General features: G+C 54.6%; 3 protein-coding genes across 3 annotated transcripts; 1 reads left to right on the top strand and 2 right to left on the bottom strand.

The window, feature by feature from the left end:
* Positions 1 to 4,527: 4,527 nt before the first annotated feature.
* LOC123120950 (arginine decarboxylase 1-like) lies at positions 4,528 to 5,503 on the bottom strand. The gene has a single exon (XM_044540904.1). The coding sequence runs from the start codon at positions 5,470 to 5,472 to the stop codon at positions 4,528 to 4,530; it is 945 nt and encodes a 314-aa protein (XP_044396839.1). The 5' UTR covers positions 5,473 to 5,503.
* Positions 5,504 to 8,620: 3,117 nt separating this feature from the next.
* Positions 8,621 to 11,616, top strand: LOC123122958 (BTB/POZ domain-containing protein At5g66560). Its single transcript, XM_044543342.1, has 4 exons — positions 8,621 to 9,020; positions 9,112 to 9,181; positions 9,422 to 10,744; positions 10,837 to 11,616. Exons 1-4 carry the CDS (start codon positions 8,932 to 8,934, stop codon positions 11,374 to 11,376), a joined length of 2,022 nt encoding a protein of 673 aa, XP_044399277.1. The 5' UTR covers positions 8,621 to 8,931; the 3' UTR covers positions 11,377 to 11,616.
* Positions 11,617 to 11,619: 3 nt separating this feature from the next.
* LOC123122959 (uncharacterized) lies at positions 11,620 to 12,746 on the bottom strand. Its single transcript, XM_044543343.1, has one exon. It carries the CDS (start codon positions 12,643 to 12,645, stop codon positions 11,722 to 11,724), a length of 924 nt encoding a protein of 307 aa, XP_044399278.1. The 5' UTR covers positions 12,646 to 12,746; the 3' UTR covers positions 11,620 to 11,721.
* Between the last annotated feature and the right edge of the window lie 710 nt (positions 12,747 to 13,456).

Here is a 13,456-nt window from a genome sequence, read left to right on the forward strand (position 1 = left end):
GCCTATAAATTTTGTAATATCCCGAAATCCTTAGAAGCGAATCCGAAAGAATTTCATCATCGTCGCAAGCCTCTGTTCGGAAGTGATCCCATCTGGAGCCCTATTCCGACGCTCTGTCGGAGGGGGAAACCATCGGGGAGGCCATTTTCGTCAACTTTGCGGCCTCCCGGATGATGTGTGAGTAATTCCATTAGGATGGGTCCATAGTAGTAGCTAGATGGCTTTCTCCCTCACTTTTGATCTTTAATTCAATGATCTTTTCTAAGATCAATCCGATGTAATCTTTTGCGGTGTGATTGTTGGGATCCAATGAATTATGGACCTATGATCAGATTATTCATTGAATTTATCTGAATCTCTTGAAGTTTCTTTGTTGCGTAATTTTATAGCTATGTATGTTTTTTGATCTATAAGTCTTATTTGGCCTAGATAGATGAGTAGCTCTTGAGAGGGAGTGGTGCATAGTAGTGGGTTCAATCTTGTCGATTGACAAAAAGGAAGAAAGCACGTATTGTATTGTTGCTACTAAGGATAAAACTACAGGGTTAATATTATTGCTAGGCTTTCTTCTGTGTACATTATGTCTTCTTTCTTATTGCGTTAATCTGTTTTTTATGAACTTAGTACTTTGAGATGCATGCTGGATAACGGTCTTGGGGTGGAGTAGTAGTCGTAGACATCAGTAAGTTTAATGGTCTACTTATCACGAACGCAATGCCTATGTGAAATTATGCCACCAGTGATCATAATTATAATTTGTGTTATTCTGTCAATTTCCCAAAAGTGATTTGTTTACCATACTGTTGCCTGCTTTCAAGAGGGATGTCACTAGTGAACCTATGGCCTCCGGATCTATTCTCCATTAACACAAAAGCTCCTACAACTTTCTTGTTTACTTTTTGCCGCTTTCCCTATCACTATATATTTGCTTTTAATCTTGTAACTAGTAAGAACAAGGGGATTGACAACCTCCTTGCTATTGTTGGGTGCAAACTATTTTATTTGTTTGTGTGTAGGTGCTGCTAAAGTAGTTAGCTTGGTGCCTCATACTGGTTCGATAAACCTTGCGTCTTAACTAAGGGAAATACTTTCAGTTGTTGTGCTACATCACCTTTCCTTTTCAATGAATCCCACAACTCCAACAGGAGTAGCAAAAGAATTTCTCGTGCCGTTGCCGGAGAGACATCATCTATAAAATTACGTGCCTTCGCACAAACACTATATTTTTGCTTATTTTTATTTCTTGCCTAGTTATGCTATCTTTATTGTTGAAACACTGAAAACAAAAACAAAAATATTGGTTATGGATCCTCATTCAGTTGCTAATATTTTAAAAATCCTAATTATGATAAATCAATAGCTAATGAGAAGGCCATTGGGATAAGTTCTTTGAAAGAAAAGATGGAGTAGAGTGCACTTCGCCCGAGAACAGTTGACCCACCGGAGTGGGCCTCGGATTATATTGATAAGTGCACACATTCGTGGCATAGAGAAAAGGTGGCGGAACATTTCCAGCCGCCGGACGCTCATTTGGTGCTAAACATTCCCTCGAGCTCCCGAAATATAGATGATTGCCCAGCCTGGCACTATGAGCGCAATGGCATGTCCACAGTGCGTTCCGGATAAAGGCCCAATTCTTTTGCCAGAATCCGACCCCTACCCAGCTTCTCCCAGAATCTTTGAGCCCCATTTGTTTTATAATCCTATCTAGTTAGGGTCTAATTAGATAGGATTGTAAAATAAATAAGGCTCAAAAATTCTGGAAGAATCTGGGTAGGGGTCGGATTCTGGGAGAATCCCCAGATTCTGGCAAAAGAACTGGGCCAAAGGCTCTTAATTAATATGAAGTGCAGACGGGAACGTTGGTTGGCTAGACGGCAAACCATCCTCGTTGAATACTACTACGTCCCAGAACCATTGGAGGATGATGTGGGGAGTAAAGGTCCCGGGAAAAGTTAGAAATTTTGCATGTCGACTAGGCCGAAACTCAATCCCAACTGAAGTAATCAGAAGCAGGAGGAATATGACAGACTCGACGGTTTGCCAGATTTGTAACAATGCGGAAGACAATTGGCGACATGCCATGATTGAGTGCAATATGGCTAAGTGTGTCTGGTCACTAGTAGATGAAGAGCTTGTTGAACACCTCATTAGGATCAGATCACTTGATGCTCGAATATGGCTTATGGAGCTGATGGATTCTTTGAAAGATGACGAGTTTATCAAGGTCCTGGTTACCTTATGGGCAATATGGTGGGCACGGAGGGAAGGTATCCACGAACAGGAGTTTCGATCTCCACTAAGCACTTTCAGTTTTGTGCAAAGTTACCTTGCTGATCTTGCAATGGTACCCAACCGGCAACAACCTATGCAGGCATCTCCTAGTTCTACACAAGGCCAAGGACCGGCGAGAGGTACGTGCAAAACACCAATGCAAGGATGTATGAAACTCAATGTGGATGCAGTTGTTGGTAGGCATGGAGATGGAGGATCATGTGTTTTTGTTTGTCGTGACCAAAACGGAGTATACATTGGTGCGTCTGCATCGGTGTTACGGGACATGGTGCAACCGGAGATTTTGGAAGCAATTACAGTCTGGGAGGCTTTTGCTTTGGCATCTGATCTTCACTTAGCTCACATACACATCGCTTCCGACTGTGCGACATTAGTTAACAATCTCAAGGCAGCTAAAACTGAAAGCGCGCAAAACTTGAATAGCTTGTGTGCAGTCCAATTATTTCAAGATATTAAGAAGGTGATGATTGAATTTGAAGAAGCCCCAATTCTGCATGAGAATCGTGAACACATTTGGGAGGCAAGTGATTTAGCGAGATTTTCTGTTACCATAGATGTGGGGCGCCATTTGTGGCTGTTAAATCCCCCAAAAATAATTGAAATTGAAATCCCCAAATTCTATGTATATTCCACCTTCTGTTTGGGTTGAATAAAGCTTGGTAACACCCTTCCAAAACAAAAAAACTTTGAAAAATATGCCAAGTCCTCCCTTCCCCGGAAACCCTCTTCCCGTTCCTCGGCCAGGTGGAGGAGGAGCTGGCATCTCTTGGACGCGAGCGCCGGGTCAAATCGGGGGCCCGGCCGGCCGGGGCCGACCGGCGACGCCACCCGCGCACGCGGCTGAGACTCAGCCCGGCGTCGCGATCACACGCACGATCATTCTGTCGCTTGCCGATGACCCTGCCACCCCATGCATGCATGGGACGCGTGCTCGCTCGCGTACGTGACAATCTGGCCTTTGCTTTGTCCGATTGCCTGTCCCAAAACCCCTTGCCATCATCAGGTTCAGGTCCTCCGGTCCTCTAAGAAACGAGGAGAAGGAAAAACTGTCACAATTCGTACTGTCACGCGGTGACCCAGACACACACACGAGCAATCATGGACAGTGGTTGGTCGTATTTATTTTATATTTACTCAGAGGAGGTAGAATTAGGTGCTGCGATCAAGAGGAGGGAACCAACAACAATTTGGTAGATCTTGGCATACATGCATGATGGCCTCCAGCAAATACAGCCAATTATTTGTCGTGTGCCATGTGAGGTGCATCACATCACATCACGCCAGCTTCCTCTGCTAGCTGTGGAGGGAATGTAGCGTAGACGGTGTATTGTTTACCAGCTTGAGCACTGCCTTGTCCCTTGCTCGGTACTGTTGCCGATGGGACTTTCTATTCCGGAATATTTCCTGCTCCCGTGCCTGCATAGAATAGTTCACACGGTGGTAGCCCACTCCCACACCACGTGTTGATCAACAGCCTGAAATGTTGTCCTAATTTTCAGCGATCCCGGACCTAGTAAGATTTGCACGAGCAATGAATGACCGAAACACTTTGGCCTCGTGAATGCATTATGCATGCAAAAGGGCACCAACGTTTGTCAACTTGTCACAGCATGCACGCTCATGGCATGACGATCACAAAAGGCGTTGGATCGGCGAAAGGCTCGGGCAAAGGTTTGCTCGGACTTGCTAGGACCGCATGCATGGATGAAATGACCCCTTGACGTTCGTTCGTTACAAAAAGGCTTTTGCACAAAGCTGAGACACACCACTGGTTACTGCTTGCCACCATGCCCTGCAACTGCGTTGCCAAGATCGCCAGCATCTGCATCGGTATCTGCAAAAATTCTCCCGTGTGCTCCTCCGTCCATCTACACATCAGTCATTTCATTTCGCTGGACGGATTCATAGTATTCCGGAGCTGATCTGGGTTTGGAGGACATGCGAGCAAAAGGAAGAGGTAATAGCACCCCAGGTACCCTAACTTGCACACGACGTGATGATTTAGTCCCAAACTTGCAAAACTTGACCAAATCATACCTCAACTTGCACTCCATGTGATGATTTAGTACCAGGCCAATCACAGCTCGCCAATTGGCTGGACCGGTCAGCGCGCGCACTTTTGCAGAAAACCCCCTGCTGTTTTCCTGAATCAACCCGCAGTATAGGATGATCGCGGACATTTCTTTCGGTGATCAATTCGTAGCGAGTTGAAAGTTCAGACAACGACACGGCCTACATCTCGTGGGTTTGCCTGCACGAGATGGATTTGTCCTCTCTGCTCCAGACCATGAAACCTCTCTCGCAGTGCGGCCCGTCGCTCTGGGAGACGCGCACCACGCTCGGCCCGCCGAACAGGTTGTGCAGGCCGCCGAGCGCCTCCTGGTAGGCGCCGCCCAGGAACATGCCCAGGTAGTAGCCGCGGGTGCCGTGGGTGGGGAGCTCGTGCAGGGGGAGGCTACTCCTGCCGCCGATGAACTGGTCCACCTTGCCGTCGCTGTCGCAGGTCAGGTCCGAGAGGACGCCGTCCACGGCGGGCCGCTCCTGGAGGCGCTGGATGGGGATGATGGGGAAGAGCTGCTCGATGGCCCACATGTCCGGCAGCGAGGTGAACACGGACAGGTTGATGTGGTACCTGCGCGGCCCCTCCGCCGCGCCCATGCCGCGGGCGACGATCTCGCAGAGCCCGTCCACGGCGGCGAGGTGCTCCAGCCCGAGGACCCCCTCCTTGAACTGCTCGGCGCAGTGCCGCTTCAGCTGGTCCGCGTACAGGCCGTAGGTGTCGAAGTCGCCGCGCACGGCCGAGACCATGAGGTTGCGGTAATCGCTGCGGCAGTCATCGGTGAGCTCGTCGAGCAGGTAGGCGGTGGCCGGGTCCATCATGTTGGAAGCCGGCGCCGTCGCGGAGAAGGCCTCGAAGATGAGGACCGAGTGGTGCGACACCACCGCGCGGCCGCTCTCGCTGCAGATGACAGGGTGTTGCACGCCCTTGCGGTCGCAGACGCGGCCGACGCCGGCGACCACGGCCGCCACGTACTCCTCCAGGCTGTAGGCCACCGACATGTCAGTCTGCGCCGAGTGCGTCCCGTCGTAGTCGATGCCGAGGCCTATGATTAAGAACAATGATAGTAAATTGATTGATGTCTTTGTCCAGGCACGTACGCGCGCCGGACACATCATTTGGAGATCGAACACAACCACAACCCTGCCAAATCAATTGAGAGAGATAGTCCCACCGGCTCGGCTCGTTCTTGGCTACCTACCTAGCTCGACGGAGCCTCTCAGTGCCCGGAGACGACTACAGAGTACGGACAACCCAGGCAGCAACGAGATGCACGCCGACGAGCGCCGCCGCGATGCAGTAGTTGACGACGATGTCGCAGGAGAGCTCCAAGACCAGGGCGGAGAGGGCAAGGAACGTCAAGGTTAAGGCGAGGTTGAGGCCGACGATGAACATGGCGCGCATCTCCCAGTCCCACCCAGCGGCGCTCAGGTCGTCGGCCGCCTTGCCGAGCCAGGAGAGTACCCCGGCGGCCGCGGAGGCGCTGAGGACGAGGGTGTAGCGCACCTGGACCGCGAGCTCCTGGAGGTCCATCCTCGTTGCTCTTCCGCAGCCGGGGAGACGGCTGAAGTCCGCCATCCCGACGACGAACATGACACTTAGGAGGCAGAGCACCACAGGCGCCATTTCCTTGTAGAGCGCCGACGAGAGGTCGGCCGACCAGGCGGCCATCTCGGGCTTCTCGGCGGCAGCGGCCGCGACGACGGCGGCGGGGCCCAGCAGGGGAGCGACAACGTGGAGGTGAGCGCGGGTTGATTAAAGAAAACAGCAGGGAGTTTCTGCAAAAGTGCGTACACTGACCGGGCCAGCCACCTGGCTGCCAATTGTCGAGCTGTGATTGGCCTGGGACTAAATCATCACATGAAGTGCAAGTTGAGGTATGATTTGGTCAAGTTTTGCAAGTTTGGGACTAAATCATCACGTCGTATGCAAGTTAGGGCAAGTTGAGGTATGATTTGGTCAAGTTTTGCAAGTTTGGGACTAAATCATCACGTCGTATGCAAGTTAGGGTACCTGGGTGCTATTACCTTCAAAAGGAACTACAGTCCCAGCAGCAGATTGTGGGTTGTAAGTTTGATGATGGAAAGCACTCACTCGTCGGTGTCGAACTTGACCTGACTGAAGACTCTACAGCACAAGACAGAAGCAGCTTCAGCTGGCCTGAAGCCCTGCAGCCATCGAAAACCTCCAAAGGTAGGGGAAAAAACACTCGAGCCACCCTTGACCGTAGCCTTTCTCTCGAACTCCGACGCTCTCAAAAAAGTTGAAGCAAGCTAGCTAGAGAGGCTTTACCAAAAGCCCCCCTCGCCTGCTTTCGCATCCCGTTGGGCTACTACCGGATTCCCCTAGGTTTCTGTAGCCTGACCAGCCACAACTCACAGCTGTTGTGCTAGGACAAATGTTCATGAAAAACAGAGACAAAACAGTCATTCCGATTTGCCCAAATTTGCCCATAACCCAGCCAAAAGTGGGCACACACACCCTATGAACTGTTGCCTCGTGTCATGGGTCATGACAAGCTTCTACAGTCTCTTGGGGCGCGTTTGGTACACTGTATATAGCCATCATCGTCGAAGTCCATTTGTCCCTTGCAGGTGAACCGTCGAACACCTTGCGGGCGTGGTGCAAGAAGCCAGCCGGTGAAGAGCCTCGCGCCTCTCCGAGACTAGGTAGCAGGTCTGTCAGCGTGGAGGCGAACGTGGCGGCGTCTGGCGAGCGAGGTAGACGCGCAAGGCAGGGCTGCTGGCGTTGGAGGCGAGGGGGTGCCGTCGACGTTGGAGTGCTACGACGAGGCGAAAACACTCCAGCAACGTCGGAGTATGGAGCCGTCTAGGGGTGGCGTGCTGCCAGGGGAGGTATCTGGGTGCGGGTGGCCGGGCTGGGAGCTGGCAGCGAGGGGTCGGCTTGGTGTGCTGTCTGTCGAGGGAAGAAAGAGGGAAATGGTCACTGTGCCACCGACTGACGGGCTAGGGAAAGTACAAGGGCAGGCGTCGCGCCCGTCCACTGCGTGTCATCACTGAAGCAAACGCGGCATAAATTTAGATCTGAAATAGGCCGCGCAGACGAAAAGCAGACGTTGTCCGTTTGAGTTGGCGCCTTGGGCCGAATTTTGTGTCGGTTTCGACCAAAACGGACACACGGTTGAGATGCTCTAAAAGAACCAAGTTAATGCAGTGACTGTAGCTTGTTTGCGCCTTTTCGTGTGCTCCCTCCATGCCCCATACCACGCCACGCCATGGCGCACTGCCAGGTGCCCAGGCCCATCGATCTCCGGCACACGACGCAGGCACGCCCACCACGCACCGGGCAGAGGCAGACTGACTGACACACCCCCACCGGCAAGAGTGCTGGTGACCAGTGACACCGAAGCCTCCTTTTCCAGGCGGTGCGGCGAGGGAGCAGGCGCCTCGCCGGGTACCTGGGTCGGTCACTGCGTCGTGATCTATCTACCACTGTAAACCTGCACCTTTCTCTGTATCCCTCCCTCCCTCCCTCTACGCAATAAATGGCGGGTACGCCAGCGCCTCCGGCATTCATGGCCGGATCACGCCTCCCCATTTATCACAGCCCGGCCAGGGCAGGCGATGATGTCCCTCCCCTCGGCGGTTCAAATATTTTCCCAAGGCACGCAGCGGCCCGAGTTCAAAGTTCAAAAACCCGCAGGCTGCAGTGTTCTTGGTCGTTGTCTGACAGAGAAAGATGGCTGGATCATGTGGTAATGGTGGCATGGACGTTGGTCTTAACGAAAAGAACAGTCTTTACCTGGTCTCGTGCCGCGAGATTCCCTTCATTCTTCTCGTTGTTAGCGCTTAATTAACCGAGTTGGGTTAATCTAATGCCGCTTTTGGCTTGTCCCGTGATCCAGACAGACAGCGATCCAGACAGACAGCCTCTGGATCACTACCATGCTAGAGCTGGTTTACAAACTGAAGAACTCCAGATGAGTACACTGTAAAAATGTTTGGCGTTTCTACGGAATTCCCGGGAAACTGATTCTACGTTTGGAAACTGCCCCGGCGCTACAAGTTTTATGTGAGGTGGTTGGGAGGGCCAGGTCGAGGCATACCGAACACGTGAACGGCCCAGCACTCTACGTGAGCTTCACTCTTGCCGTGACCGATCCTGATGGCGATACACCGGAAAAAGAAGAGTATTTTTTGTCTGTCAGTAGAGTGGACTGCAGTCTTGCAGTTGCAGAGAGGGTTGCTCAAACTGTAGTTTAGGAGAAAGCGAGTACTCCTGCAGTGCTGCTGGTTGAATAAACAAATTAACAAAGCGGGGTGGGGTGGGGTGATGGAGGATACGTGCTTTTCAGGCAAAGAGCAGAGCAGGGTGGCACTCGCCCAAAGAAAACCAAAAACGCCATCCTGCCTCCCTCTCCCTCCTCCCTCCTATAATCGGAATCATTTAACTCCGCACCTAATACAGGCGCCGGAATACTAGGGGTACGCCATTATTGCGACCGAGCGAGCGAGCGAGCTCCCTGTTCTCCTGCTCCTTCCACGCGAGCCGCGCATCCGTTCGTCACTCCCCGAATGCCTTAGCTAGAAGAGAGGGTGTCTGCGGGGATCGTCGCGATGATGCAGGGGAGCAGGAAGGCCAAGGGCAAGAGGGAGGTGGCCCGGGAGGAGCAGCCGCAGCAGCACAGCCCCAAGGGCCAAGCATGGCAAGCGACTGATCCTCGTCGTCTCTTCCCCCGGGCGATTGCATTTGGAGTTCCGTGATCTTTAACTTTTTTTTGTGTTCGTGCTCGGCAGGTTCTGCACCACGGGGCTGCCCAGCGACGTCGTGATCGAGGTGGGCGACATGACCTTCCATCTCCACAAGGTTAGTTGGTGCTGAATATTGTTGTCTCTACTCTGCCATGAAATTCCCGCTTTTCCCCATCCCTCGTCCTGGTAGCAACAGTTCCAGGAGCTCGCATTCTTGTTTGTCTTGCTCTCCGTCTGCTGCCAATCTCGCTCGTATCTGCTGTGCTCTGTCTCGAGCGTCGAATTTTACTGCGGTTCTTGATCTTGAAATTAAAGTGACCGGCGGCTGAGGTTTTGTTTGATGCCTTGCTTGCAGTTCCCGCTAATGTCGAAGAGCAAGAAGATCCACGACCTGATTATGAACAAGGAATCGAGCCTGGCGAGGCATGCCGGGGGAGGGGAGGAGGAAGAGGAGGATGAGGGGGCAGGGGAGATCAGGGAGGAGCAGGTGGTGCTGGAGGCGGACGAGGAGGCCGACGCGCACCGCATCCGCCTCCCGGACTTCCCCGGCGGCGCCGAGGCGTTCGAGCTGGCCGCCAAGTTCTGCTACGGCGTCAAGCTCGACCTCACGCCGGCCACCGCCGCGCCGCTGCGCTGCGCCGCCGAGCGCCTCGGCATGTCCGACGACCACGCAGAGGACAACCTCGTCTCCCGCGCCGACCGCTTCATGTCGCACACCGTGCTCAGGAACCCCAGGGACGCCATCCGCGCGCTCAAGTCCTGCGAGGACCTCCTCCCCCTCGCCGACGACCTCGGCCTCGTGTCCCGCTGCGTGGACGCCATTGCGGCCAAGGCCGCCGCGTCCACGCCCACCGCGCTCTTCGGCTGGCCCATCAACGACGCGGGAGCCGCCGACCGCCCCCGCCACAAGAAAAATGCCGGCGCCGGGGCCACGTCCACGCTGTTCGACGACCTCGCCGGCTTGTCCCTGGCCACGTTCACCCGTGTCATTGCCGCCATGAGGGAGCGGGGCGTCGGCCCGGAGGTCCTCGAGGGGGCTCTCATTGCCTACGCCAAGCGGTCCATCCCCGGGCTGTCACGCTCTGACCGGCACACAGGCGGTGGCGGCGCCGCCGCGGCTGCCGCCCCCCGGTCAGCGGATGGCGACCAGAAGGCGCTTCTCGAGACCGTCATTGTCAACCTCCCCGAGGAGACCATCAAGAGCAGTGCCCACACCGGCACGGTAGTGGGCGCCACCACCGCGCGCGTCCTGTTCGGCCTCCTGCGCACGGCAAACATTCTCCAGGCATCAGAGGCTTCCCGTGACATGCTGGAGCGGCGCGTGGCCTCCAGGCTACCCGACGCGGCCGTCGACGACCTGCTCATCCCGAGCTACTCGTACCTGGTGGAGACGCTCTACGACGTGGAGTGCGTGGAGCGCATCGTGCGGCACTTCCTCGAGGGCCGAGGCGGCGTCGAGGAGGTCGACGAGGAGGGCAGCGAGGCGGAGACGCCGGGCAGAGAGGCCAGCAGACGAGCCATGCTGGCCGTGGGCAGGCTGATGGACGCCTACCTGGGGGAGATCGCCACGGACGCCAACCTGAAGACGGACAAGTTCTGCGACCTCGCCTGGGCATTGCCGGACGGCGCCCGCGTCTACGACGACGGCCTTTACCGTGCCGTCGACATCTACATCAAGGTTTCTGCCGAACACATTCTGAATGCCATCTTGATCGATGCTTGCAGCGCAATGCCGGTGCTCACAAGCCGCCGCCGCCGTTCTTTGTGCAGGCACATCCAGCGCTGAGGGAGGAGGAGAAGGAGAAGGTGAGCGGCGTGGTGGACGGGCGCAAGCTGACGCTAGAGGCGTGCACGCACGCGGCGCAGAACGAACGGCTGCCGCTGCGGACGGTGGTGCAGGTGCTCTTCTTCGAGCAGCTCCAGCTGCGCCGGGCCATCGCGCGGACGATCGTGGCGAATGAAGGCGGTGCGGCAGGCCAAGGAGAGGAAGACGGCGACAGTGATGGCGGCCGGACATGGCGGGTGGCGACGAGGGGGAACCAAATGCTCAGGCTGGACATGGACAGCATGCGGAACCGGGTGCAGGAGCTGGAGCGCGAGTGCACCACCATGAGGAAAGCCATCCAGAAGATAGACCGCCGAGGCGGCGCCGCCGGGGACAGAGGAGCGGCGGCACCGGCCGCGGAGGGCAGGTGGGGCTCAATGGTGACCAAGAGGTTCGGATGCAAGTTCCCGGCGCAGGTCTGCCAGTCACAGCCGCGGTCCGTGGTGGCGCGGCCTCGCCGGGCACGGATTGAGCAGAGCCCCTGATACCTCCTCCCTCCCCACTGCACATGATAGCTTTCATCAGCTTCCTTGTTTTGTTCTCTTGATTCTTTGCTTCGATTTGTGGAAATACGAGGGGTTTTCCTAGGAGGAATTGTGAGCTTCATCATGTTTGATCAATCAGATTTCGTTGTAGCAGTGCACAATCTTTCGATCAGTGTCATCTTGCTGGGTAATGCATCATGTCACATGTTGGCTAAACAAATTGCTTCATTGTTCTCTCCACTTACACAAGACCAAAACCCTTTGCCAAAATTTACAGGCATGCTCGAGACACTGAACTAGGCTAAGATAGGAATGGATGCCAATGGCAGTTGTGGTGGAGGCGTCTCACCAGTAATCCCCGCAGGAGCAGCCGCCGTCCTTGAAATGGTGGAACCGCTTGTTGTCCCTGACGATGATCTCGCGGCCGGTCACCTTGGCGATGAGCTTGACGGCGCTGTGGCAGTCCCCGCAGATGCGGAGGTTCTTCATGACCCGCAGCGGCGTGCCGGGCGGCGTGCTCACCAGCCCGAAGGCGATGGCCAGGCGCTCGCTGTGGTACATGAGCGCGCGCTCCTTGGCGGCCTCGTCGATGTCGTGCAGCACGAAGCGGGTGTCCGGCACGTACCCCGCCGCGCGTATTTCCTCGTGCAGCTCGCGAACCTTCTCGTAGGCCTCCTTCCGCTTGGCCTGCGCCGCGTCCGCGGGCTTCCCCGGCGCCGGCCTCGACGCTCCCTCGAGGACGCGGCGCGCGTCGGCGGGGGCGCCGAGCTTGCAGTACAGCGTGGCGATCCTGTGCACGATGGGCGCGGCGATCCCGGAGTACCGGGACGTGGACTTGGAGAGCAGGCGGTGGCCTCGTCTGAGGGAGGCCAGCGAGAGCGCGTCGACGTAGCACTGGAGGACCGCTGCCTGCTCTTCCGGCGCGAGTTGGCCCGACGAGCCGTTGCCTCCCCTCCGGCGAAGCATTTCGTCGAGCAGGTTGACTGCTCCCTCGAGGTCGGGCTCTTGGCAGACCCCGCGGAGCTCGTCGCGGTCCAGGCCGCACTGAGTGTCACTGGTCGATACGCTGCCCGCAACAGAAGTGGCGTCGGCGGTCGCACAGCGGAGCAGCGGGCGGCTGCGACTGCGGCTGTAGCAGCGGGTCTTCGACGTCGTTGCGGCCGGTTGAACGAGGCCGCCTAGAGTAGCGCGGTCGCCGAGGCTGGCGGCGGTGAGGAAATGGGACGGGTGAGACGCCGCCGGTGCCGCGAGTCCTGGAGATATTAGCATATCTGCCGGCGACGCGAGTGGCAGGGGAACTCAGCGAGTGTCTGTCTGGTACGCGAAGGAGAAAGGGGTAACCACACGCAGAGTGCGAGGGAGGACGAGTCGACGACGAGGTCACAGTTGCGGACAAGACGTCAATTCGTGTTTTTTTTTAAATCACACATCAATTCGTGTTGGGCCGGTAAGTCTAAGCCCATAGATACAGGGGCCTTTCTAGTCTTCTGAAGGGGAGAGCAAACTAATTGAGAAGCGCTGCCTTCCAAGGGAGAGTCCCTGTCGGACGCCCGTGTGCGTCAAGAAACCCTGGCTTCGCACAGGGTCCATCCAACTGGGCCAGCCCATTTGCAGTTCAAATAAAAAAAATGTAAATGCTGGAACACAGTTTCGGGACGGTACTGTACCATCCGGTTCACTGTAGCGCCGCGTTTTGAAGCTCGGTTTTTATTTTCGAATATTTTGAACATACGAATATATACGCTGAAAAATTCGAATATGCATTGAACATTTTATAATGTACGTTGAACAATTTTCGAATATGCATTGAACATTTGTGTAATGTACATTGAACAATTTTTCAATACACATTGATTTTGTGTAATATGCCCTAAAAAATTTAAATACAAAGTAAACATTTGTAGTATTCGTCGAAAAAATTCTGAAAATACGATGGACATATTTATAATGCATGGTGAACCTTTTTGTAATATACCATTAACATTTTCTTAGTATACAATGAACATTTGTAATAGACATAAAGTATGTATAACACACGAAAAAAGAAAAAAGAAAATAAAAAGGGAAATAAAATAAAGTA

The sequence above is a fragment of the Triticum aestivum genome, chromosome 5D, assembly GCF_018294505.1.
Source record: "Triticum aestivum cultivar Chinese Spring chromosome 5D, IWGSC CS RefSeq v2.1, whole genome shotgun sequence".
NCBI classification, from domain to species: Eukaryota; Viridiplantae; Streptophyta; class Magnoliopsida; order Poales; family Poaceae; genus Triticum; species Triticum aestivum.

Coding starts and splice junctions, on each gene's coding strand:
- LOC123122959 (XM_044543343.1), bottom strand. CDS start 12,645: ATGCTAATATCTCCAGGACTCGCGGCACCGGCGGCGTCTCACCCGTCC.
- LOC123120950 (XM_044540904.1), bottom strand. CDS start 5,472: ATGATGTGTCCGGCGCGCGTACGTGCCTGGACAAAGACATCAATCAAT.
- LOC123122958 (XM_044543342.1), top strand. CDS start 8,932: ATGATGCAGGGGAGCAGGAAGGCCAAGGGCAAGAGGGAGGTGGCCCGG. Junction 9,021..9,111: donor AGCCCCAAGGGCCAAGCATG/GCAAGCGACTGA, acceptor CGTGCTCGGCAG/GTTCTGCACCACGGGGCTGC. Junction 9,182..9,421: donor TGACCTTCCATCTCCACAAG/GTTAGTTGGTGC, acceptor CCTTGCTTGCAG/TTCCCGCTAATGTCGAAGAG.